The sequence below is a fragment of the Oryx dammah genome, unplaced genomic scaffold (genome assembly GCF_014754425.2).
Source record: "Oryx dammah isolate SB20612 unplaced genomic scaffold, SCBI_Odam_1.1 HiC_scaffold_12, whole genome shotgun sequence".
Taxonomy (NCBI): Eukaryota; Metazoa; Chordata; class Mammalia; order Artiodactyla; family Bovidae; genus Oryx; species Oryx dammah.
Genome location: NW_024070196.1, coordinates 51,502,760 through 51,529,970, shown reverse-complemented (window position 1 = coordinate 51,529,970; position 27,211 = coordinate 51,502,760). Strand labels below are relative to the sequence as shown.

Here is a 27,211-nt window from a genome sequence, read left to right as displayed (position 1 = left end):
TTTGCAGTGTCTCATCCTTAGCAACTTTGTTTGGTTAGTACTGCATAACTCACAGCAGATTCCAAGGCACTGGCCTTGAACATTGCTACATGCTCTAGGCATTATCGGTAACAAGGTGCAATAGAGAACCACAGGCTCTTGCAAACTTGTCTCCAGTTTCTGGGTGGGAGGACTGTTGTCCCTGATTTCTGTTGCTTTGTGTCTGAGTGGGGCCAGTGTGTCCTGTGACTTCGGAGGCCCTCCCTGTCTAGTTGATGCATCCTAAATATTCTGCTACCACCATGACAATATCATGAACGCAACTAATGAAAACCTACCAGTTCCCTGCCTCCCATGTCAGTATGACAAACGTGATCATAAAATTTCTACACAAAGAATTTCATACAAAGTGAGTCAGACAGCAATTAGAGCAGCAGGTGATGTATCTGGCGAACCTCGTGTTACTGAAGTTAATGCAAAAGTCAGCCTCCGCTCATGGTCTTATTAAATATAAATCTTAAGGGATCGGAGTCATCTATTAGAAACGGTGGTAGCCCTGGTATAAATAAACGTCTCTTTAGAGTTTGGCATCAGTTTTTCAACGTGCTCCCTCAAAGCAGACAGTCTGTTGGAGGGATCAGTTTTGAGGGTGTGACACCTGAGGTGCCCATGTTCCATGGCAGGCCCTGGTGGTGGGTGTTTCAGGTACGAGGACAGAGGTGGGTCACGGTCACAGGTGCTGCAGGGCCTCCTGTCCTTGCTCCGTGTAACCGTCATCGCGGTGGCAGTTGGCCCACTGGCCAAAGGTCTCGTGGATGCGCACGTTTCTCTGCGTGTTGGCCAGACGCTTCTTATCTCGGGAGAAGAAGCTAAACCTTTGAGAAGGGAAAGACGGAAATGAGAGGCTGCCCTTGGCTGTGCACGTCACAGGTTTTGCAATTGCCAGGACGTACAGCAGCAAACGTGAGGGGAGCGAATCAACTCAAGGTGTGAAAGAAAAGGTTGGGGGTGCGGGTCAGAGTTATTCCGGAAAGCAGCAGGGGGTTGATTCTGCATGTGACTGTCACAGTACCTTGGAGGTGACACAGTGTGAGCAGGGCGTGCACGTAGGTGATGTGTGATGTACCTCCCCACTTAAGCACTACAGGGGATTTCTCCTCCTTACCAGTGGAAATAAAAAGCTACTGGAAACATACATCATCGGTTTCTTTACCTCGATGATGCAGAGAAAGGAATACTCAGAAGCCATATGAAATGTAAATGACTCAGATGTAAAGAGATGAATGTTTTAAAGTAACTGTGTATTTATGTGATGTGAATTGGGAAGCTAGATAAGTAGCACCTCAAAGTCCAAATTTCATGGATATTTCTACTGCTTAGAATGAGCTGAAAGTAGGTAGTTAAGAGATTAAAATACATATTAAGGAATATATATTAAGTAATAGTACACATGTGTACTGATTAGATAAACACTGTGAATACAGACTATGAAAGAAATTTGGGAAACATCAATTTGGACAAGTGACGAGAAGTGATCTAATGGTGAGAGCCTTTAGAAGTTGTCACAGTTACTATCTACAAGGCTACAGTAGACCATGAACTCTTTTTCAAATAGCTGTGACTGTTGCTCATTGATCAATCAGAGTGAACCATCAGATGCCTGAATGATAAAAGTGGAAATCTCAGGCAAAAAGCTGACAAAGTGGCCCACTTGAAACAAAGTCAACTTAAACTCCACCTCAACAGAGTCGAGGACCCAGGGCAGTCAACCCGAGTTGGCCCACAATGAGTATTTCCGATAAGTCCTTTCTAAGCTGCTAACTGTCCTCCTGTACTCCCAGCTTCTAATTAAAGATGATCTCTAGTATTACTAAGTTCCTCTACTCTTGAATTTTAGTTTTGAACTTGGTCAGTTATAGTAATTCAGGTATGTTTTCTGAGAGCAGGAATAGGAAGGAACCTCTGAGAAATCAAAGCTTCAGATTAACTATTTTTAGTTCCTTCTGTCCGCTTACCTATTAGGTTTTGTTGTTTGTTTGTTTTGTTTTGTTTCTGTTTTTTAGTGCTGTGGCCTATGGAGTTCAGTTTTAATCACATTTGGGTGAAAATGATTTTCCTATTCTGTGGTTACTGGATCCTACAATCACTTCCTACCTGGAATGAAGTAGTCTTTCATTGTAAAGCTGGGGCAAGCCAAGTCTGCCTGGAGAAATTCTCTGTACCAGCTAAAGTCTCTCTCTCTCTCTTTTTTAATGATGTCTTCTTGGACTGTTTTTGTTTGTTTATTTTTAAACTTTTTACTTTGTACTGGGGTATAGCTGATTAACAATGTTGTGATAGTTTCAAGTGAACCACGAAGGGACTCAGCCATACATATACATGTATATGTAAAGCCTCTTTTTCTTCCTGCAACCAGTATATGTGCTGGCAAATGAAGGAATGACTCTCATTCTGGGTTACTTGAGAGCTCTCTCTGTAATGTAATCGAAGCAATTAAGCTGGCCAGAAATATAGCAGCATTCATCACTGATACATATCATGTCTGCCTGATTCAAGCAGGAAAGGCACTTGCCACTTCCTGTCTACGGGGACACAGAAAGAATCAAGACAACGTCCCCTCTTCTGCTTTTCCTATTAACAAGCTCCAACGGCTTGCTGACGATGGCTTGGCAAAACAAAGCAGTTTAGAAAGCCAGGGTGTGAAGATCGAAAAACACAGCGTTAGTGTCACTCAGGGGGATGGGTCATGGTGGGTATGGCTTACTGACCCGTCATTTAAAGGACCTTCTTTACTGGATCATGGACAAGGTGGTTTTAGAATGGAAACAGAAAAGACAAAAAGAATTATCGGTGACAGAGCCCAGAATTCCAAGGCTTCACTCGTGCAGATGGAGCGTTCATGAGTGGCACGTTTGAAATCACACTCAACACCCACTTCAAATGGGAACACGCAGGGGGATGGCCATGCAGCTAAAGGGGCCAGAGGAGACAGGCCAGCCCCAGCAAGAGCCGCAGCAGACATTGCGAAGGCACAGCTCAAAAGGAAACCAGAAAAAAATCCAGTGCCTACGAGGGACACAAGTCGTCGGACAGGCTGCAGGGTGGGGTCATCTATTATCAGTCCGGCTGCTACCATGGGCATTATGGCTGTAAAGATCCTGGTTAGAAAAGCACAGATAGACACAGAGAAGATAAAAACAGGGGAGCTTGGCACTTCCCTGGTGGTCCAGCGGCTGAGACGTCGCAATCCCAATGCAAGGGGCCCCGAATTCGACCCCTGGTCAGGAAACTAGATCCCACATGTTGCAACTAAGAGTTTGCATGCCTCCATTAAAGATCCCGCATGCTGCAACAAAGACTCAGTAGAGCCAAATTTAAAAAAAAAAAAAAGGCAAGGAGTGAAAAAGAAACACTCCACAGACAGGTCAGCTGAAGAGTTTGCTTATGGTTTACATGGAACTGTGCTGCCCACCTACCACCCCGCCTCTGTTCATATTTTGGAAAGTCCTAACCCGTAGCTCAGAATGTGACCTTATTTAGAAATAGAACCCTTGCAGATGTAACTAGTTTTGGTGAGGTTATACCGGAGTAGGGTGGCCCCCGTCCAATATGACTGGTGTCCTTATAAAGGGGGATGTGTGGGCACAGACATGCATACAGGAAGAAGGCCACGTGAAGATGGAGACAAAGTTTGGGGTGATGCTTCTGTGAGTGAACAAAGGCCAAAGATGGCCAGCAAACCACCAGAAGCTAGGAGAGAGGCATGAAGAAGACGATCCCTCACGACCCTTTGAAGGACCAGACCCTGCCGAACACCCTGATCTTGAACGTCTAGCTTCCAGAACTGTGAGACAATACATCTCTGTTGTTTAAGCCAGCTTGGTTTGTGGAACAGCAACCCTAGCAAATGAATAGCATGTGACAACCACATAGGGAAGACAGGCTGGCCTCGAGGGCTGAAAACACAGGCCTGGGTGTGAAGAATGGTAGATCAAAACCTGCTGTGGGATTCAGTGGTGACATCCGTGGGTATCTTCCAGCCCGTCTCTCCCAACTGCCACAAGCTGCACGCTTGGTACCCTGAAGGCAGCCAGGGGAGACGCAGGAGAGAAGATGAGGCAGCCAGGATGGGCCGGGAAGGAGACAGGCTGCATAATCGCTCCCCTGGGTAAGCCAGAGCCTACTCAGCAAGCTCTGGGAGACAGCGGATGACAGGGAAGCCTGGCGTGCTCCATGGGGTTGCAAAGAGTCAGACACAACTTAGCCACTGAACAACAAACAGCAATGAATGCTCATCAGTTCCTTGTCTGGGCAAGGAAAATGAAGAAACCTAACCATGTCTCCAGAACTTATTTTGAACAGCTTGGTTTTGTTTTTGTTTGTTTTGTTTTTTTAAAGAGGTTGGCTGGGGGAAAGATATAATAATATGATGATCTCAAATGAGGTTTGAGAATTCTCTGTGTCTGGATCACCTTCCATGCAACTCCCCAAAGTAGCTGGAAGCTGGCATCTCAGCAGAACCATCTGAACGGACTCTCATGGTGACAGTGAGGGGCTTCCTACTGAATAGGCCCAGTCTGCAGAGGCCAGGCTAGCGGGCACCATTAGCTTCTTGGCCATAAGGCTCTGCATTCACCTTTATGCTCTCTCTAGCATAACAGGGAGCCCCCAGAGACACAGTCGTTGTTTGGGGGATGGCTCCAGATATGCAGGCTCAGTATTTTTCCTGGATAGATGTTTGCCTGCTGGGAAATGTTGGACTTCATTTGGGGCCCAATCAGGGGCCAGACTGATGCATTAGGGCCTTGGGACACCTGGCAGGGAGGCAGAAGTGGGTTCTGGTTGAGCTACTATCTGTGGGTCTAGCTGGGATCCCTGACATGGATGGCCTTCCTCCCCTCCCCATTCCAGGTGCCCTCCCTGCAGGAGCTACCTCCTCCAGAGGGACAGCCACTGCCATGAAAAAAGACTGGCTTGTTTTGGTCAAAAGTTATATCCTGGATACAATGTAGCTGGTTTCAAGCTCCCACCAGCGGTGCACCCCCACCCCCATACAGCCCCACCCTGCAACAATTATTTCTGGAAGACTCAAAGCAAATGAGGTTCTAATAGTGGCATTTCAGGCAGTGCAATGGGCGGCTGTGAAGAAGTTATTTCTGGGCTGCAGTGAGCAGGGTGGCAGGTAGGAGGACAGGGAGAGATTGCACCGTCGTCACTACCGTTGGATACTCAGGTGACCGCCTGCTCCAAGGCCAGCTTTTCTGGTGTGTGAGGCCAGCTGTTCCGATTGCTTCCCCGGCTGAGGCTCTATGCCCACTGCCAGCTGCCTGCCTCCCTGGTCAGCCCCCTACCTCCGCTCAGCAGCCTTGTGTGTGCCTGTCAGCCTGTGATGGAGAGCTGCGAGCGACACAAAGGGGGCGCTGGTGCCTGGTGTCCACTGGGGACGAGGGTGGAGCCACTCAGGCGCTCCCTCGTGACCTTCCCAGGCAGTGCCAGCAGCTGCTCAATCACAAGCTATTCTTGGAACGTCCTCTGGGCACGCTGTTTGGACAGGCGGTTGGAGTTTCTGGTTCCCTCGACCAGTTCAGCCCAGAAATGTAGACTCTGGAGGCTTTGGCTGGTGGTGCATTTGAAAGATAAGGGAACTGGGCAGTCAGCCCATAGCTGGTAACTCGGGAAGTGAGGGAGGTAAAGAAAAGGAGGGGCAGGGAGGCCAAATGAGGTGGTTGGGGCAAGCACAGGGCTGGGTGGCAAAAAAAGGCATGGGTTCCAATCCATCCCAACTTTGGTCCTTCCCAGCAAGTGATCACAGTGAAGTCAATGGGCTTCTCTGGGTCTCAGTTTCCTCATCTGAGAAATGGGGCTAACCCTCCCAGCTCTGAATCTCCCGACAGGGCAGATCCTCCAAGGTATTTAATAGTTACTGCTTACTCACTGGTGGGTGGGGAAAGTGGTGGAAGGCAGGAAACCGAGTTGGGGAAGAGCTGTGAGCTGCACTAAAAAGGCTTTGTCGGGACTTCCCAACACACTGGACACTGTGGTCCAGTGGCTGGGACTCTATGCTCCCAGTGTGGAGGGGATTGGGTTCCCATCCCTAAGTCAGGCAACTAGATCCCAAGTGCCACACCTAAGACCTGGAGCAGCCAAGTAAATTTTTTTTTAAAAAGCTGTATGACTAACATTCCACAAAGGGACCAGACAGACCCAGATGGGTGCCTGAGAGTGAAGGATGGAGAGGGAGACAGGCGTGGAACCATCTTAAGAATGGCCACTCCCTTCCCTGGTCCCCAGGGAAGATCCATTTCTGCCCCAGGCTCTGAGCTCATGGTCACCCTGATGCAGCTTCCAGTCAGTGGCCGAGGCGGACAAAGGCGACCGCTGTCCTGTCTGGGCTGGTCAAAAGCCTTCTGTGCCGGTTTGATCTCCCACTTATCCCCTAGAAGACTGAGGCAGCCATGGGACTAGCCATCTGCACCCTGTGGAAGAGAGATTCTGAATTCTCTCTCCCTCTCTGTCTGTCTCAGGCTCCCAGATTCCAGCTGCTTCTCCAGCCGGGCTCAGACCCCAGGTCTTGCTGAGCAACCAGAGGCCAAACTAAAGGGGAAATGGGGTTTGAGAACAGAGTCCTTTCCAGAACAATCTGGAAAAAAGAGGACCAGACACCACAGCCAACTCAAGTGTGGGTAGAACTAGTAGGAAAAAAAGAGTGTTGGCTAATTCTGATACCTTTCCTCTGGATTTTACCTAGTTTGAGATTTGCAAAGACCAACCACTTAATTACCTGTTTAGTGAAAGGGGGCTGGAGTGGAAAACTAGAAAGTCAGAACAACAGTGCTTCAGAAGGAAGCCTTAGAATTACACGTGACTTGGAATTACAGTGCCGGAGATGCTGTAAGTGCAGTGCTGGTGGAGCAGAGGTGCTGTGAAGGTCTGACTGTTAAAGGGAAGGAGCTGCTGAGGGAAGAAGATGCTGCTCTCCTGTCTTATCCTTCCCTTAGCCAAGGGAGGGACTGTGTGAGCGCATAAACATTTTCTCTAGTTCCCCAGGATTTCAGCCAAAGCATGTAAGATCACTTCTGCTTGTCCTAGGGCTTCCTTGGTAGCTGAGACGGTAAAGAATCTGCTTTCAATGCAGGAGACCCGGCTTTGATCCCTGGGTTTGGAAGATCCCCTGGAGAAGGAAATAGCTAGCTACCCACTCTAGTACTCTTGCCTGGAGAATTCCATGGACAGAGGGACCTGGCAGGCTACAGTCCATGGGGCTGCAAAAAGTTAGACATGACAGAGCGAATAACACTTTCACTTTTCACTTTCTGCTCATCCTTACATACAAGTGGGGCTGGAGGACAGATCAGGGTCTCAGCGAAAGGAATCCCACTTCTTACCAAGCGCTGGATGGGAAATCTTAACCACGTATACTGAGTACATCAGAGAATCAAGACCAAAGGGCTCCTTCTCCCCGAAGATGAGGTTACAGTGAACGCTGGTTACTTCTGTCTGCTCAGCAAACTGATCTTGCTTGGGGTCTGTCCCTCCATTAACTTCAGTCCGTGGGAACTGGATGCAGTTAAAGCTACTCCAAGCTTCAGGTGTGAGAATGAGACCAGACCAGACCTATGGATGCACTGCCCTGTGATTGGCTTAGGGGGTGGTCATGTGACCTGATCAGAGCCAATGAGACTCAATTCTGTGACCCTATGGGAGATTTCTCTTTTCCCACTGAAGTTTCATACCAGAAAGCAGAATCCTGAGCTGATGGTGGCTGTACTGCCACCCAAGAATACAGCACACAGAAAGGAAAACTGGGGTAGAGGTAGAGGGAATGAGGCAAAGCCCTGATGACCAGGCCTGGATCCAGCTGAATCTAAAGCCAAGATGACCTGAAAATTATTAGTTGCTTGACCAACAGTTTATCTTAAGTTACTTAGAAGTGCGTTTCAAGTGCCATCGGAAGATTACAAACTAATACGTGGCTGACATGGTGTTGAGATCCAGAGGAGGCCTATTAATGAATAGTTCCAAGTTTCACCCCCAGGAAATATTTATCCCTAAGCAGAACTGGGGACCACACCCCCTCCCAAATCCAGCAGATGGAGGGCCAAGCAAACAACGTGTGAAGCTGGCCAAGCGCGGCTTGGAAGAAAACCACATCTTTAACCCCACACTCTAGAGGGAGGCCAGCCTTTCCCAGGGCCCAGCATTTGAACAAGTCATCCCTTTCTAAGGGCAAAACAAAAACAAAAACCAACCCAGGGACTTCCCTGGCGGTTCACTAACCAGGGGACTTCTAACATAGAGGGTGCAGGTTTGATCCCTGGTTGGGGACCTAGGATCCCACATGCCTCAAGGCCAAGAAACCAAAACATAAAACAGAAGCAATATTGTAACAAATTCAGTAAAGACTTTAAAAATAGTCCACATGAAAAAAAAAATCTTAAAAAAAAAAAAAAGACTGCACTTCCAATGCAGGAGGTGTGGGCTCAATCCTTGGTCAGGGAACTAGGACCCCATACGCCGCCAAGCTCAATCAAAAACCAAAACCAAATAAAACCAAACAAAGACTAAAAGCAGAAGGTCCAGCACTTACACACACTTTGCATTCCCTTCCCATCCCCCAATGCTGAGGCTTAAGTCAATTCACAGGGTAAGAACTAGTCGAGGATTTTCAAACATAAATGGGCCTTAAAGTTTGAGGCATCCAAGTAACACCCCAATTCCCCTCACCAAACATCCCAGCTAGCTTTCCAACCCAGGCCACTCGCTTTCACAAAGCTTCTACCAGGGTTTGTGTGGAAGAACTGAGGCCTGTTTTACAATGAGTTGTAAGGCTGAGAGCCAGGAAGACCCTCTTAGGGGAGAACAGGAGGCTACAAGACAACTGGGAGTGGGAGGCCCTCCTGCAGTTTAAAATGGAAGCTCTGGGCCAGGTGCCTGGGTTTGAACCCTGACTCTGCCTCTTATTAGCTGTATGACCCTGGGCAGGTGACTGACTTCAGTGCCTCAGTTTCCTTAATTGTAAAATGGGAATGACAATGCCCCCACCTCACAGGGCTGCTGGAAAAGATCCTGGTGCTGGGAAAGACTGAGGACAGAAGGAGAAGGGGGCGACAGAGAACGAGATGGTTGGATGGCATCACTGATTCAATGGACATGAGTTTGAGCAAACTCTGGAAGATAGTGAAGGACAGGGAAGCCTGGCGTGCTGCAGTCCATGGGGTTGCAAAAAGTTGGACATGACTAAGGGACTGAACAATAACACAGGGCTATGGTGGGGACTCAAATCTGCCAGGACAGTACTGAGCACATAGTACATTCTTAGTAGATATTAGCACAAAGTAGGTTCTTAGTAGATATTAGCTAATGAGACTAGAGCTTTAACCCTTTATCTGAAGGGTTGCAGGGGTCAATGAACCAAAAACTGTTTGCAAAATTGTATGATTTCCTCCCCCAACCTCTCCAGGAAAGGGTCTGCAACCTCTCATCTGAGTCTCAAAGGAGTCTTTTGATGCGAGGATCCCTGAAGTAGCTTTAAGTCTAGTTGAGGGCAGTGACTAGGTTGCTCTTTTTCTTGTGTGTTCCCCACAGCAACCAGGACCTGCCTCTGCATGTATTATGCACCAATGAATACTTAATAGAGAGATGGAGGGACAGATAAAGTCATCACAGAAAAGCATAGATAGGGTGGACCTGCAGCCATTCAGACATCTCAGAGCTGGGGTTTCAAGCCCTTAAGGCATACAAACCTTCCCCACCATGCAGTATTTGCTGTCTTCAGAGACATGCCCCACCTGATACACTCAAGCAAGCTCTGAGTGTCAGCCATAGGTCCCAGCCCTTTCCCATCCTCTCAGCCTTCCCCAAACCTCTCTGCCCAGGGACCAACCCCCATCCCCCTAGGAGGAACTCAGCCTTCAAAGTACAGAGGTGAACGCCAAGTCAAGGGCTAGGCCCAAAGTGCCCCAGGGTTAGGTCCATCTCGGCTGAAGGTGGTTAGTGACAAGCCCCAGCCTGGAGCAGGTGCCCAGGAGAAGTGAGAGGCTGTGTGAACCACCAGCTCAGCCGCCAACGAGCAGCTCCAGACACCGGAAGCGCAGCACTTACAGTCGCTTGATCCCAGACTCGGGCTGGGGAGACATTCTCGGGTGGGCAATGGGTGGAGGTTGGGGTATTTGATTCTCCTCTTCGATTTCTTCACTGGAAGGAGTTGAGAGACGTGAGGTTAGAGAGTCAACAATTCCATGAAAGCTGAATATTCCAAGGGCACTCTCTGCTGGTCTGAGAGGGCACATACTTTTACAAGGGAGTGATAATAAGGGACTCAGGAGGACAACAACAGTGGCCTTTGCCCCACAAGCTCTCTGCCTCAGGGGCTGGGTTCTGGAATGGCCAGTTAAGAGGAAGGATATGTCCTGGAGGCAATGCACACAGGTGTCTGCAAGCCCTTTGGCCCAGTGGGCCACACGTGAGAAATTTCAAGAAGGTACCCACATCTCTATTTTAAGTTTACTTTGGAGAGTCTAGCCAAATAGAATGATTTCCTATTTCCTGTTCTTGCCAAATGTTTCCTTGTCTCCACGCCTTTGTGATTCATTTTGCCTGGAATATGCCACCCACAACATCTCCCATATCTAAGAAGTACCCTGTCCTTTAGAGAAGGCCCAGTTCAAATGCCACCTCCTCCATGAAGCCTTCCTGATTTCCACCCCAACCCCAAGCCAGAAGAGATTTCTCTCTTCTTCAAGCAGCCAGTGCACACACTGTTATAAAACTTTCTTACGTGGCAGACTCGCAGTGGGTTTTCAATAAGCATGTATGGCACTGTATTTTCTCTGATGTCTTATCTTCCCTACAAGGGCAGGGACCACATTGGTCCTTCCTTCCAGTTTTCTATTCAACAGGCACTTGTGCACCTACTCTGGGCTAAGCTGCATCCTGAGTGCTGGGAACTTAGTTATGAACAAGACAAGTAAGGTTTCTGGTGCCATGATGGTGCAGTCTGGTGTGGAAACAGACAATAAAACCAGCATGTTCCTGAACAGAAGAATGTGAAATGGTGGAAAAAGCTAAGAAGAAAGTAAAACTGAGGGGGGTGCGGGACTTCCCTGGTGGTGCAATGAGTCAGAATCTACCTGCCAGAGCAGGAGGACATGGGTTGACCCCTGGTCAGAGAATATGCCACAGGCTGTGGAGCACTAAGCCCACACGAGGGCCTGAAAGCCAAAAGTACTGAAGCCTGTGCTCCACAATGAGAAGCCTGAGCACCACGGCAACGAGGAGTAGCCCCTGCTTTTTGCAACTAGAGAAAGCCTGCACAAATCAATGACGACACAGCACAGCCAAAAAGAAAGCAAAACTGAGCAAAATGACAGACTGTGACTAGGACAGAACACTCCTTTGAAGGGGTGGCGATGGTGAAGGAAGGCCTCTCTCAGGACGTGACACCTGACCCAAAGCCTGAGTGACCAGGAGCCAACTATGGGAAGAGTCATGCGGAAGGTTTTTCTAGCTGCAGGAGCAGCATGTGCAAAGGTCCTGAAGTGACCTGAACCGAGCAAGGTGTGTTTTGCGGAACCAATAGAAGGGCAATGTGTACAAAGCTGGGGCTTCCCAGGTGGCGCTAGTGGTAAAGAACCCACTTGCCAATGCAGGAAACATGAGACCTGGGTTCGATCCCTGGGTCGGGAAGATCTCCTGGAGAAGGGAATGGCAATCCACTCCAGTATTCTTGCCTGGAGAATCCCATGGATAGAGGAGCCTGGTGGGCTTCAGTCCACAGGGTCACACAGAGTTGGACACGATTGAGTGACTAAGCACATGTACAAAGCTGAACGAGTATGAGGTGGCATGATATGAGATAGTTGTTTAAGTTGGGAAAGTGCTGTGGATAGAAATTTCCAGGAGAATGGGAACGTTTTTCTTCACTGTTCAATATGTGGCCGTCAGCCACAAGTGCTGATGGAGCACTTGAAATGTGGTGAGTGCCACTGAGGAATTGAATTTTACATTTTACTTAAGTTTAATGCGTTGAAATAGCCACACATGGCTAGTGGCTACTGTGTGTGCAAGGACTTCATTGATCACAGAAGAACTAAATGATCAAAAATATTAGGCTGGGTAGGTCCATCATCTCTGTTATTTTTTTTTTTCCTTTTTATCCTCCACCATCTCTTATCCGTAATTCCCAAATCCAAACAGCTCTAAAAACCAAAATTCGCTTTTTCGGTCATTCATTTGGTGGCAAACTCTGAAATGAAAGCTCGTGAGGCTGTTTATCATCTTGACTGATCCCATTGATTCTGTGTGAATGTTCACATCTTTTGCTGCAAAAATATTTTTGTGTTTGATTTGGGGGGAGCCGCCCCAGAACTCACATGCAGTATAAGATCATAAGGTAATACAGTATTTATAATATTCCTTTCTAAATGCTGGGAAAGTTCTGAATTATAAGAGGAATCTCAGCCCCAGAGTTTCAGAAAGGAATTCTGAGTTGGTATGTAAGTGCTTCAGGCCAGCGATGATGCCCACAACGAACATAGGTGCAGTCCTTGTCTTCCAGGTGTGAATTTGTCCCCAGACTCCGAACAACCTCAGAATGGAGTCAGCCTGGGAGCTCCGCGGCACACTCACCTCTTATAGTATGCCAGCTCTTCTTGCAACAAAAACACCTTGGACTTGAGCTCGTTCCTTTCATGTAGCACGTCCCGCAGCTCCTGCAGTGTGAACCGGGGGCGGTTGGGGTCCTTGAGATCCATGGCCGCCTTCTCCGCCTCGGAGACACACTCTTCTCCGCCCAGCTCCGCCTGGAGGGGGCAGAGAGGCTGCTAATGAATTCCTGGCCACAGCCACTAGCACCCACTCTGCATCCTGCCGGAGCCTGAATTTCCCACCCTCCCCAGGGCCTGAGCAGCTTGCCGAGGGCGCTATTTTAAGAACTTGCGGGCGGCCTCTGCTCACGTTCTGTGCAGTCAGCATTCATCCCTCGGGAGAGCACAGCCAGTGGCCACCTGCGTGCTGTTTGCCTTCTCAATACCCAGACCCACAGTCCCGTTGCCTCCCCAGTTGACTCAGGGTTTTAATTACAAATAACATTAAAAGGTGTCAGAGGAAAAGAAACTCAATGCTCCCCCAGTGCCACCATCCTCTTAAGTCTGCCTGGTTTCCCTTTCTCATGTTTTTGCTTCATTTTCTAACCAATTGGCACATTCAGTCCTGTCTGACTCTTTGCGACCCCATGGACTCTAGGCTGCCAGGCTCCTCCGTCCATGGAATTACCCAGGCAAGAGTACTGGAGTGGGTTGCCATTTCCTCCTCCGGGGGTTTTCCCATCCCGGGAATCAAACCAGAGCGTATTGCATCTCCTCTTGTGTCCACTGTGCCACCTAGGAAGCCCTTTCTAATGGAGGCTATTGCTAATTTGGCCAAAGTCGTTGGAATCAGATCATGTGCCATTCTCTATTCCTTTTTCCTTTGATAAGAAGTCGTACACAGTTTCCTATTTGTTACTGGCCTTCCGGTTAAGCCCACTCCTCCCCAGGGGTGGTGGGGATCTATTCGCTGGCATTCCGTCGAAGCCCTGGTAGGGGTAGAGGTGAGAGGTTAATGTCACAGCTGACGCAGGGCATTTACTTCTCTTCCATGTGGGTCACACAGATGGATCCTAGTCTGCTAAGTTTCCAGACCCAAACCCCATATTCCTGCTCTCTTCCACAGCAAGGAGTTTTGTTGTTTTTTTTTCTAATTGTGATAAAAATCAACTTAACATAAAATCTCCATTTTAAAATGCACAATTCAGGCATTTCCCTAGCAGTCCAGGGGTTAAGCTTCTGCACTCTCAGTGCAGGGGGCCCAGGTTCAGTCCCTGGTTGGAGAACTAAGATCCTACATACCACTTGGCATGGCCAAAAATTAAAAAGAAAATAAAATTCAATATAAAAAATCAAAACCCCATTAAAAATAAAACACACAATTCCATGGTGTTAGATGGCACAGTGGTAAAGAATCTGCCTGCCAATGTAGGAGATTCAGCAGACACAGATTCAATCTCTGGGTCGGGAAGGTCTCCTGGAGAAGGAAACAGCAACCCACTCTAGTATTCTTGCCTGGAGAATTCCATGGAGAGAGGAGCCTGGCGGGCTACAGTCCACAGGGTCACAAAGAGTCTGACGTGACTGAGCGTGCACACGTGTAGCCATTCATGGTGCAGTGTAACCACTTCTGACTAGTTTCAAAACATTTTCCAGAGGAAACTCCACACCCATTGGCAGTCCCCCTTCCCCCAGCCTCTGGCAACCACCATCTGCTTTCTGTTTCTCTATGAGGCTGCCTTTTCTGGACACTTTCTAGAAATGGAATCATATAACATGTGGCTTTTGGTGACTGGTTTCTTTCACTCATGTTTTCAAGGTCCGTCTACATTGTAGCCCGTGTCAGCACGTCATTCCTTTTCATCGCTAAATAATATTCCACTGAGTGACTAGACCACATTTTGTTTATCCTTTTATCCACTGATGGACATCTGAGTTGTTTCTACCTTTCGGCTATTGTGAACAATGCTGCCATGAACATCTGTGTGCGAAGGTTTGTTTGAATACCTCAGTTCCTTGGGGTATACGTCTAGGAGTGGAATTGCTAGGTCATATGGTGAGTCTATGTTTAACTTCTGGAGGAACTGCCAAACTGTTTTCCACAGTGGCTGCCCCCTTTTACATTCCTGTAAGTCTCTACATCCTTGCCAACATTTTTTTCTTTTTTTGATAGCAAGGAAGTTTTTGCAAGCTTTCCAGGTCCAAGCTGGCCATATCAGCAGGTGGTCCATATTCTACAGGCAGTGTACAATTCCTGACAGCCTTGCATTGCCAATGTCCCATGATCGTCCAGAAGGAGTGGACAAAAGCTTAGGACAACAGTGGGAAAGCTTTGGACCGAGGGAAAGGGATTGAAATACAGAACTGGCTCCTCCCCAACCAAAACCCCAGAGAAGCACAAGGAGAAAGGGACTCCAGCCTAGATGGGCCAGGTGGCTGAAGGGCTACAGGAGGCAGAGCTGAGATACCTCACGTCCGGAGAGTCAGGGACGTGCTGTTCTGGGAGAGGACTGTTGAAAGGAGACACCACCCACCAGAGATCAGGTGACAGCAGAGCCACCCGGCAGGCGTGGAATGGGAAGCGGGTCTGAGCCAGAGTCGACGCCGAGCAGGGGCAGCAGGGGAGGGGTCTGGAGGCGGTGGGAAACAAACCTGGCGCACGCCGCCCACCCAAGCCAGCTGGGCAGCAGAGCGGGGCCCCTTCCTGCCCAAGAACTGGGGAGAGGACGGGGGATTAACACCCCAGGAAGGCACTCTACAGTGGTCGCTGATGCCACACCTTCAAAGGACTGTGTTCTCAGGGTACATCTTCAATGGGCTTTTTTTTTTTTTTGGCTGTACCACTGGCATGTGGGATCTTAGCTCCCCAACTAGGGATCGAACCTGCGCCCCTGGCATTGGAAGCATGGAGTCTTAACCACTGGACCACCAGGGAAGTCCATCCTCAGCGTTTAACTCCCTCTGCAGAGCCTTTGGGGCCGCTCCTTGGACCACCTGATGACCATACATTCAGACAGTATCCTCTACCCAAGATCATGTAGAACAAACGCTTAACACACAGCAAGCACTCACTAATGCCAGTTCTCTTCTTTTCCTCTGCCCAGGTTAACCACAGAGCATCCTCAGAGGGGTGTGTGTGTGTGTGTGTGTGTGTGTGTGTGTGTGTTAGTCGCTCAGTTGTGTCCAACTCTTTGCAACCCCATGGACTGTAGCCTGCCAGGCTCCTCTGTCCATGGACTTTCCAGGCAAGAAGACAGGAGTACATTGCCAGTCCCTTCTCCAGGGGATCTTCCCCATCCAGGGATCAAACCCAGGTCTAACATTCACTTAATATGACTGAGCACCAACTTTGTGCCTGCTGGTCACTGAGCTAATGAGACGAATCAGACAGGTGGAGGTGGAGGAAAGATACACACAAATAGAAATTTATAAGATGATATGATGAAAGGTGCAAGGACATCAGTTCTGAGGGGGACCACAGAAGATGTTACTGCAGATGTGGTCTCTGTGCACAGGGTCTGGAGGGAGTGTAGGAGTTCACCAAGAACTCTGGGCCCACCCCAGTGGCCCCGCTTCCACCCCACCCCCCTTTTATTTGATTCTGTGTTCTAAAACTCCTTTGAAGTAGTTGCCAATTGTTTTAGATCAGGAGACTTCACATTAAAGTTTGGGTTTCGGGCTTCCTTTTGGGAAAAAAAAATGGAAAACTAGGTCACGTGGAGTCTACATGGCAACACTGGGCTGGTGCTGTGTAGCAGCTGCGTCCTTTTATGTGCTATTTCCATGGCTGCATACTCACCTCCCCTTTTTCCTTCTCTGCCTAGATCCCATAGGTGTTAAAGGCTATAGACAGAAATCTCAGGCTCACACACTCCCTTCCAGCCCCTCCTTCTTCAAACAACCCAGGCTCTTACACTCCCTGAGCAAGTCCCCTGCCTCTTTCTGTCTCTGGGTAGTGCCAGCTGACAGATGACCACATGCCTGGGGAAGACATAAAACCCTTCAGGAGTGTTCCCAACCCCTCACTTTCCCAGAGGGCTCTGGGCAAGCTGCCTGCTCCTTTCCGGGCCCCTGTTTCCCCATCGAGCCCGAAAAAATCCATTAATATTTCTAAGGGCTCTTCCCACGCCTACATCAGGCATTCCTATGAATACAGGCTTTCAAGGTATGGTAGTTCCCTGCTCACCTCCATGGGTTGTCCTCACCCAAGACACCAAAGGGCTTGCTCAGAACCTGAGTTCTTTATCTCTGGCAAAAAGACAGTTCTTTTATCAGAGGAGCAACCTGATCCCCTTAGAGCTTGAGGGATGCCGAGACAGGAAAAAAAAGTCCTGACTTCTGGGACTGCTGCCTGGAAGTGCAGAAGAGGATAAGATTGGGGCTTCAGCTTTTCCGGAGGCCACCAGGCACTGCTGCAGTGCCCTGGGCAGCCCAGTCCTCGAGAGACATGGCCAAGGCTGTTCCCAACATGGCAACCGGGTCAATCAGCAGTGAGCCTTCTAGACTTACCCCATGAGGGACCACAGAGGTGGGCTCGGGTTATCGTTGATTGTCTGTGGTCCCTTGAGGCTCTCTGGGCACAGCTTGAGGGAGATGTCTGAGGCCCCAGGTACTCCCCAGGGAGGCCCAAGAGACCAGCCGACAAGTGGCCCCAGGGGCCTGTTCAGAGGTCTTAGGGAGACAATACCCTCCATCAGGGCCCTCCATCCTGAGGCCTGGGCCCCTGGGCATGCTCCCCTCACCCACCACTGCCTGCGTCTAGCAAGATCACTTCCTGTGCTCCCAAGGCCCCTGGAACATACTTCTGAGCAGCCCTGGCCCAGCAGTGGGGAATGATTGTGCTCTGGTCACCCTTGGTTGCTCTGGGCTACCATGGATAAATTCAGTGCCCAAAACCCTGGTTCACAGGCCAGCCATCAGGCCCCTCTCTGCTTTCTCTATATACTTAAAAACAAACAAACAACTAGAAACAGATTCACAGGCTTAGAAAAGGAACTTAGAGTTACCAGGGGGGAAGGATGAGGGGAAGGGATAGTTAGGGAGTTTGGGATCAACATGTACACTCTGCTAAATTTAACATGGATAACCAACAAGGACCTACTGTGTACCACAGGGAACTCTGCCATATGGCATGTGGCAGCCTGAACAGGAGGGGAGTTTGGGGGAGAATGGATACATGTATAGATACGGCTGAGTCACTTTACTGTGTGCCTGACACTATCACAACATTGTTAATCAGCTATACTCCATATAACACACAAACAAACAAAAACCCCCCAACTTACTAAGAAGTCAGAACTTAAAAGGTGGAGACACTGGCATCAAGGAGGTACTATTCACTTTAAGTTTTCTTACTGGTTTTATATAAACTCCTTTAGACAAGAAGCCGACTTCATTTTCTTAAGAGTTTATATGTCCAACTGTCAAAGGCAGGACAACCATCAATTAAACTGTGAGAAGCTGGATGAGCTAGAAAACATGCTGAGTAGGAAGGTAGTCAGGATCACATGGTGCATGAGTCTATTTCAACGAAATGTCCAGAAGAGGCAAATCCACAGAAACAGAAAGTAAATGAGTGGTTGCCAGGGGCTGGGGGAGGGAGATGGGGAGTGACTGCTAATGTGTAGGGGGTTTCTTTCTGGGCGGATGGAAATGTTCTAGATAGTGGTGATGATCACACAATAGAGTGAATATATTTAATACTAAAAACCACTGACCTGGGGACTTCCTAGGAAGTCCTGTGGATAAGACCCTTCTGGGACTTCCCTGCTGGTCTAGTGGCTAAGACCATGAGCTCCCAATGCAAGGGACCTGGGTTTGATCCCTGGTCAGGGAACTAGATCCCACATGCTGTAACTAAGACCTATACAGCCAAATAAATAAATATTATCATTTTTTAAAGACTTTGTGCTTCTAATGCAGCAGGTGTGGGTTTGATCCTTGGATGGAACTAAGATTCCACATGGCACAGCCAAAAAATAAAAAAATTATCTGTGCACTTTAAATGGATGGATTGTATACCATGTGAATTACATCTCAATAAATATGTTATAAAAATATACAAAGAGACCTGCCTACTGGAGATCACACTGAAATGACAGTGATCACATCTCAGAAAGAATCATATCAATCAAGAGGCAATGTTAAGAACAGATTCTTCCAGGCACATACCCAGAGAAAACCACAATTCAAAAAGATACACGCATCCCAGTGTTCACTGCAGCACTCTTTACAATAGCCAGGACATGGAAGCAACCTAAATGTCCATCAACACAGGAGATGTGATACATATATACAAGAGAATATTACTCAGCCATGAGAAGGAATGAGACAGGTCATTTGTAGAGATGTGGATGGAACTAGAGTCTGTCATACAGAGTTAAGTAAGACAGAAAGAGAAAACAAATATCGTATATTAGCGCATACATGTGGACTCTAGAAAAACGGTACAGATGATCTTATTTGTAAAGCAGAAATGGAGACACAGAGAACAAATGTGTGGATACCGAGGGGGATAGGGTGGAGTCTGGGATGAATTGGGAAACTGGGATTGACATATATACACTATTGATACTATGTAAATAGATAAATAAAAACATACTGTATAGCTCAGTGCTCTGTGGTGACCAAAATGGGAAGGAAATTTTAAAAAGGCGCGGGGGTGGAATACATGTATACACATAGCTGGTTCACTCTGCTGCACAGCAGAGACTAACACAATATTATAAAGCAACTATACTCCAATAAGGGCTTCCCTGGTGGCTCAGCTGGTAAAGAATCCGCCTGCAATGCGGGAGACCTGGGTTCGATCCCTGGGTTGGAAGATCCCCTGGAGGAGGGCATGGCAACCTACTCCAGTATTCTTGCCTGGAGAATCCACATGGACAGAGGAGCCTGGCGGGCTATAGTCCATGGGGTCGCAAAGAGCTGGACACAACTGAGTGATTAAGCACAGCACAGTACATACTCTGATAAAAGTTTTTTTAAAAAAAGAATGGATTCTTCCCCGGCTCTGGATCCCTGCATAGCTCCCACCTTCCCTCACTGATCTGGCGCCAGGACTAACTACCACCCCAGCCTCACCCTGCATAGTCTCTAGTCTGGCTTATGCTGTTCCTCTTGCCCCACATTCCATCCCCGGACATCCTACCCAGCACACAGACCCTTCTCAAGACCTTGAAGCCCTGCATGGCCGTCTCCTCTCCACTCCGAATTCACTGTGCCCTTCTCTGATCACCACCCTCTATCCAGCCACGCTAACTTTTTTTATATTGGAGTATGACTGCTTTACAATATTGTGTTGGTTTCTGCTGTACAATGAAGTGAATCAGCTGTTTGTATACATACAACCCCTCCCTCCTGGACCGCTCTCCCAGCATCCCCATCCCACCCATCTAGGTCATCACAGAGCACCGAGCTGAGCTCCTTGTGCTATACAGCAGCTTCCCACTAGCTGTTTTACACATGGTAGTGTATATATGTCAATCCTCATCTTCCAATTTGTCCCCCCCTCCCCTTCCCCCACCCTGTGCCGACATGTCTGTTTACCTCTGTGTCTCTATTCTTGCCTTGGAAATAGGTTCATCTGTCCATTTTTCTAGATTCCACATAAATGCGTTAATATATGATATTTGTTTTCTCTTTCTGACTTACTTTGCTCTGCATGACAGATTCTAGGTCCATCCATTTCTCTACAAATGACCCCATTTTGTTCCTTTTAGTGCCAGCCATGCTAACTTTTAGATCTACTGAATCAAGTCACGTTCATGTCCCTCATTTGTCAGATAAGAACCTATTACCAAAGAGATGGACGGGCCCCAAGTCACACGGCAGCAGGTGACAAAGCTACCACTACCTGCAGCTTTCCTGTTTGAGTGACAAGCATCCTGAACACCACTCAGCTCCAAGGGATGGTGTCAAGCCCCCAGAAGACGCCCTGAGTTCAGGAACAGACGCTGCAGAGAAGCTTAGTGGGTTAGTCATAACTGCTACTGGATTTTACTCCTATTTCTGCCCCACCTCCATGGAGCCAGAAAAGAAACTGAAACCTACCGGCAGCCAGGCCAAGGAGGTGTGAAGTGTCCTTGTCCGAAAGAGATCTGGAGTAGGGCTCAGAGTCTTGTGGCTAGGGGTGATGTCTTCAGGACCCAGGTTTGAACCAGCCAGAGACAGAGCCTGAGCTCCTGGGGCTCAGGAGGCTGAAAGGGGTACCCAGGGGAGGTAGGAGGGAGTAACCACCCCAAGCTTCGCCTGCTGGCTCCTCCCCTCCATTCCAAGGCTATCAACTTGGTCCAGCCCTCACCTTTCTTGCCTGGATTACTGCAAAGGGCTCCTGACAGCCATGGCTGCCATCGTCTCCTTGTTCAACTGTCCTCCATATAAACTCAGAGCTGGTCCTGTCACTCCCCTGCTGAAACCCTGTGAAAGAATCCACATCCTTCACTGCTCAGAGTTTTGTGTGTGGCATTCTTAACCCTGACTCTGACCCTGGCAACAGCTGGTGTCCTGCCCGGCCTGCACATCTCTGGACTGAGTCACGGCAGCTTTCCTCTGGAGAAACTCCTCTTTCCTACTCCTCGTGCATGCAGCTTAGATTGGCACCATCATGGATAGCTACGTGCTCAGAAATGGACAACATGTATAATCTAGACCTCAGACCACAGTGATTGATTTAGGTGAGGTCATGAGAAGGTTGCTGAGACTTTTGATGAGAATTTGAGAAAGAAGCAATTTCTTTCCACTGGGGTTGCAAAGCTGGTTGAGTACTAGGGGCCACTATATGGCAAGAGGCTGCTTGAGAATGACACCAACACAGAGAGAAGGACTGAAACAAATTCCTGCCAGCGTCATCAGGGCACCTGGAACCAGCTATACCTAAAGCCATCAGTAACTCAAGGCTTGTACTTACACAGTCCCAAATTCCTTTTTTTTTTTTTTAAATCCTTGAACCATTTTAAGTTAAGCTTTTGTCACCTGTAGCCAAAAGAAGATTCTACTCCAGTTTCCCTTTTAAGACTTCTCTCTCTTCCTCCCTATCTGTATCTCAGAGGTTCTTGTCCTTCAAAGAACCTAGGAGTGTATGGCCCAAATTCACAAGATACTTAATGACTCTGCTGGGACTTGAGCCAGCCTGATGGAAAGCTCGTCTATTTTACCTCCCTCACCTGGAACCCAAGAGACCAGCACAGTGCCTGCAAACTGGAAAGTCAAAAAAGACATGCTGGAAGAAATGGGAAGCTCTGAGCTTTTCTCTAACAGTTCATTACACTTCTCTGAAACAGTATATCCATTTTCTACATCTGTTTATTAACATCTTAGCATTATTATCACTGACATTCAGCTGAAGCAACAGCTGGTCCATTAAACTCCATGCCACCCCCATCAGGATTAACTGCCCCATCTCTATGTTCCTGGAATATCCCAGGGGCACATCTACGTGGGAGATATCTTTGGTGCCCTGGGTCACATACTGGGCCCACCTGGATTTCCGCTGCAGCTGTGGTGTGGTTCCATTCATGTGGACAGAGCCCTACCTCAAGCACACACTAGATGTCTTTCCCCCTTTTTTTTTTTTTTTTTAAATATTTACTTCATTTATTTATGTGGCTGCGCTGGGTGTTAGTTGCCACATGTGGGATCTTAGTTGCAGCATGCAGGATCTAGTTCCCTGAGCAGCTATCAAACTCAGGCCCCCTGGATTGGGAGCTTGGAATCTTAGCCACTGGACCACCAGGGAAGTGCCCCGTCTTTCCATTTTCCCCCCAGTTTCTGCTCCACAAGTTCTGCCTGGGAGTACTGGGAGGGATAACACCCCTGGGGACCCCACCTCCCCTTAGTAACTGGGGACAGGCATTTGTAGATCACTGCTCTAGGACTTTCTCCTCCAGAAAGACTGTTCTGGGAGGTCTTCTCTGAGGTCCCAGAGGGACTGAGCTTCCCTGTGGCGACCTCAGTGACACACCCTCAAATTCCCTTTTCCTCCTTCCCTGTCTCAGTTCTCTGGTCTTTGTGATCAATCACCTCCCCAGTTAACCTCCTGCCCACATTTCTCTTCTCAAGCTCTGCCTCGAGGGAACCAGACTGAGACAGCTTCTTAGTGCGAAGACACTCCCGTCCCACCTTGAGTGTGGCTGCTGGGGTCCAAGACTTTCTCCTGCATTGGGCTGTAAGCTCCTCAAACCTCCACAGGGCCCAGCACAGGGCTTGCAGATAAAAGCCAAACTCCACTCTGTAGCACCGGCCCCTGCCAACCTCTCTGACCTCATTCAGACCCTCTCCCTCCCTGTCAGCTTGCACACCAGCCATCCTGACCTTCTTTTTTTTTTTTGGCTGCGCCATGTGGTCTGTGGGCTCTTACTTCTGTGACCAGGGATCAAACCCTTGCCCCCTGCATTTGAAGGGCAGAGTCCTAACCACTGGCCACCAGGGAAGTCCCTCACCCTTTCTTTCTTATTCTTCCTTGACTGCACTGCAATTTCCCCTGCACAGGGCCTTTGTACAGCCACCCGCCTTCACCTAGTTCACTCTCATTCTTTCCATCACCTCCTTGGCAAAGCCTTTTTGACTTCCTCAGACTATCATGGTAATAATAACAGCTAACACTCTCAATGAACTAACTCATTTAATTCTCATAATAGCAATCTGGGAGTAAGTACTCTTATTAGTATTCCCTTTTTTTTTTGGCCAAACCATGTGACTTATAAGATCTCAGTTTCCTGAGCGGGAATTGAACTCAGGCCACTGCAATGAAAGTGCCAAATCCTAACCACAAGGCCACCAGGGAACTCCCTAGTATTCCCATTTTAGAGATGAGAAAACTGAGATGCAAAGAGGCTAAATAATTGCGGAATAGAGTAGATATGAACCGGAGCAGACTGGCTCTAGAGTCCATGCAGTTGGGGCATCCTGGCACGATGGCTTTCCTTTAACATAAATCGCTGGTTTGCTTTTGGGATATAATTCACATACCGTAAAATCCACTCTTTTGAAGAATAAAAATCAGAATACATTTTAGTGCATTCAAGGCTGTGCAACTATCACCATTATCTAATTCCAGAAACATTTCCATCGCCCTCAAAAGAAACCCTGTGCCCACTAGAAGTCACACCTCATTCTCCCCTCTCCCAGTCTCTGCAACCATCATCTTCCTTCTCTCTCTATGGATTTGCCTATTCTGGATATTTCAAACAAATGACTCATACGCCATGTGGCCTTTTGTCTGGCTACTTGCACTTAGCATGTTTCTGAGGCTCATCCAAATTGCAGCATGTCTCAGCACTCCATTCCTTTTTATGGCTGAATACTATTCCACGATGTGGACAGACCATATTTTGTTTATCTAGTCACCAGCTGACGGACATGTAGGTGGTTTCCACCTTTTGGCTGTTGAGACTAGAGCTGCTGTGGACACGTGTGCACAGGTCTTTCTGAAACTATGTCCCTTTGTTTGGCTGTGTTGGGTCTCAGATGCAGCACATGGGCTTCTCTAGCTGTGGCGCACGGGCTCCGGAGCACGCAGGCTCAGTCGTTGCAGCACACAGGTTTAGATGCCCTGTGGCATGTGGAACCTCAATCCCCTGACCGGGGATCGATCCCTGCATTATCTCCTGCATTGGAAGGCATTCTCCCAACCACTGGACCGCAAGGGAAATCCCGGTGTGCAAGTCTTTAGGTGGACACGTATCTTCAGTTTTCTTGGACATATACCTACAAGTAGGACTGCTGGGTCATATGGTACATTAGGGCTTCTCAGGTGGCTCAGTGGGTAAAGAACCTGCCTGCAATTGCAGGAGAGGCAGGAAGCGCAGGTTCAATCCCAAGGCCAGAAAGATCCCCTAGAGGAGGGCATGGCAACCCACCCCAGTATTCGTGCCTGGAGAATCCCACAGACAGAAGAGCCTGGCGGGCTACAGTCCATAGGGTCACAAATAGTCGGATACAACTGAAGCAATAGCATGCATGCACGCATGGTATATTATGTGATTATCTGTCTAATGTCTGTCTCTCATGCTGGCTGTAAGCCCCATGTGGACAGGAACCAGGTCTCCATTTCATCCCCCATGCCTACAACATAGTCAATAATTATTTGAATGAATGAATAAACAGCAGATGCCCAGTAACCACTAGCGAGCTGGATATCCTGGGCTAGAATGCTTGGAGTCCTGGGTTCCAGGCCCAGTACTACCTCTGCCCAGCTGTGTGTCTCCTGGCCAGAACCTGGCTCTCTCTGGGCCTCCATTTTCCCTCAAGTGTAATGGCGAAAGCAAGGCAGCCTGGCCCACCTCGAGCTAGCCTACAGAGGGCCAGCTCCCCACTCACCACGGGCTCCTCCTCTCCATTTTGGTTGAGTTCGCCTTGCAGCCTCTCTCGCAGCTTCCCAAGTTCCGCCCGCAAGCTGCCCATCTCCTGCTCCTTGGTTTGTAGATCTGCCTCCAGTTCTACCTTCTGTTCAATCAGAGCCTTCCCCTGGGCCTCTACCACTGTGACACGATGCCGGAGGTCATGGTTGATTTTCATCAGCCGGGTCTGCTGCTGCTGCAGCTGTAGAGAGAGAAAGCCCACTGGACGAGGCTGCCACATACAGTAGCTCATGTTGTGCACTGAACAAGGGCAAACCGTCTATAGGCATGCCATTCATACTGTACACGCTTTGATTTGCTTGAAATTTGTTCACATTCTTACAACTCTGTTGATGCCAGAGATGGGCAGTTTATATATTTACTGTGATAATTTTATGACAGGTGGAAGATAAGTGTCTTGTTAGTATATTATGACAATTTCCTAACAGATGGAAGTAACACGCTTTGAGAAAGGGGTGTCTTTTTTTTAATTTAAGCAGAGACAAAGTATAGGTTTTGGAGGGGCCAGGACAATGCCAGGGCATGAAAGGGGTGAACTGGAGGAAGCCTCAGGGTCAGAAAAAGGCTGACCAGGCCCTGGAACTTCCTCAGTGTTTGTCAACAGTCAGGTCACTGGGCATTGCCACGTTCCCTCCTACTGTTCCAGTGAAGACCTGGCTGGGGGGCCTACCCATGGCGACTGTTTCAGGGCTGGGTCCACCAAGCCACAGGCAGGATCCCTACATCATTGAGCCCATGGAGTGAGACCAAGCGGGAGAAAGGGAGCTTTCGGAGCGGAGGATGGAGTCCCTTGCTGGTACCTACCGGCCAGGGGTGGACATGGCAGGCGGGGCTCAGCACTTACCGCCTCAACATCCTCATTCTTCAGCCCCAGCTCCCGATCCTTGGCACGGATCTCATCTCGCTGTTTGTCCACCACCTCCTTCAGCTTCTTCATCACCTGCCGCTCCCGCTCTGACATGCCTAGAGAAGGGCAAGAGGGACCAGCAGGTGAGTCTACCTCCCTCCCCTGCTTAAACCGTCGGCAGGGATTTCCCTGGTGGTCCAGTGGCTGAGACTCTGCACTCCCAATGCTGGTGGTGTGGGTTGGATCCCTGGTCAAGGAACTAGATCTCACATTTCCATTTCACGGCAAAGAATTTGCATGCTGCAACTAAGACCTGGAACAGCTAAATAAATAAATATTTTTAAAATGTTCATAGCAGCATTATTTGCAATAGCCCCAAACTGGAAACTGCCAAAATGTCCATCAATAGTAGGAGGAATAGATAAATCTTGAGAGTAACAGGCAATGGAATGCTACAAGCAGTGAAAAACAGCGACTACCAGCTCCATTTGAAATTGATAAAATCAGTTATTTCTCCAGACACTCTCTGCTCCTCAAAGGATATTCTTCAGCTGGAGTCCTGACTGTCAGGCCCCCAGACTGCTGATGGGGAATCACAGGGCCATCTGAGGGTTCTGGGCAATGGGTATCCCTCTCTCAAAACTCCTGGGCAACTGCTGTGAGGCGGGACCTGGGCCTGGGGTAGTGGAACAAGAAGCCATGACTAACATTTCCAGAAAAACCACACCTTAGACACAATGCAAGAGCAAGTGTGTGTGTGTGTGTATATCTCTGTCTGCGTAGAGGAGGGGGGGCTGAAATCAGGTGCAGGCAGTCTGTGAAAAAGCCACAGAAACGTTTGCTGTCTGCTCTGTGAGCCCCCATCCTGCAAAGCCCCGGGGCAGGAGTATCAGGGGCTTGGCTCAATCAATTTAATCCTCGGCAGGGCACATTCCACTCTGGAGAAATCAGATGAGTAGAACTCAAGTGGGATGGGGGCAGGGAAGCACGAGGTCCAGAGAAAGGAAATCTGTATTTGGGACCCACCTACATCTGAGTTCCCCAACCAAGGACTGAACTTAGGCCACCAGAGTGAAAGCAGCCCGTCCTAACCACTGACCAGGGAAGTCCCAAAGGAAGGATTTTTCCTTTTTGGCCACACCGCATGGCTTGCAGGATCTTGGTTCCCAGGCTGGGGACTGAACCCGGGCCATGGCAGTGAAGGTCCAGAATCCTAACCACTAGCCACCAGGGAACTCGCCATCTGTCGCCTTCATGGGTGTTGGTGGCCGTAGGATAGAGCAGTCAGAGAACAAATGGTCAAGGGCTGGGAGTCTGGGGCTAGGCTACTTGGACTCATTCGCAGCTGACCTGGTGCCTGTTTTCTTGCAAATGGGGGTCATGTGGTGGCCCCATCTGGGTGACTCTTGTGAGGCTGAATCTGTTAATCTACGTGAAGCACT

General features: G+C 48.7%; 1 protein-coding gene across 4 annotated transcripts in view; it reads right to left on the bottom strand.

Moving 5' to 3' along the window:
• Positions 1-27,211, bottom strand: part of RILPL1 (Rab interacting lysosomal protein like 1) — a 42,994-nt gene continuing 15,783 nt past the window's right edge. Inside the window, exons 3-8 of one of the 4 annotated variants that reach the window (XM_040250699.1) lie at positions 25,767-25,885; positions 24,882-25,103; positions 12,607-12,779; positions 10,081-10,173; positions 3,050-3,137; positions 1-854 (exon numbers count right to left, since the gene is read on the bottom strand). In XM_040250699.1, the coding sequence (XP_040106633.1) occupies positions 849-854; positions 3,050-3,137; positions 10,081-10,173; positions 12,607-12,779; positions 24,882-25,103; positions 25,767-25,885 (701 nt within the window). In that variant the 3' untranslated portion in view covers positions 1-848. Of the gene's footprint in view, positions 855-2,747; positions 2,772-3,049; positions 3,138-10,080; positions 10,174-12,606; positions 12,780-24,881; positions 25,104-25,766; positions 25,886-27,211 lie in introns of all 4 variants that reach the window. The other 3 variants (XM_040250697.1, XM_040250700.1, XM_040250698.1) reach the window with 3 other exon arrangements.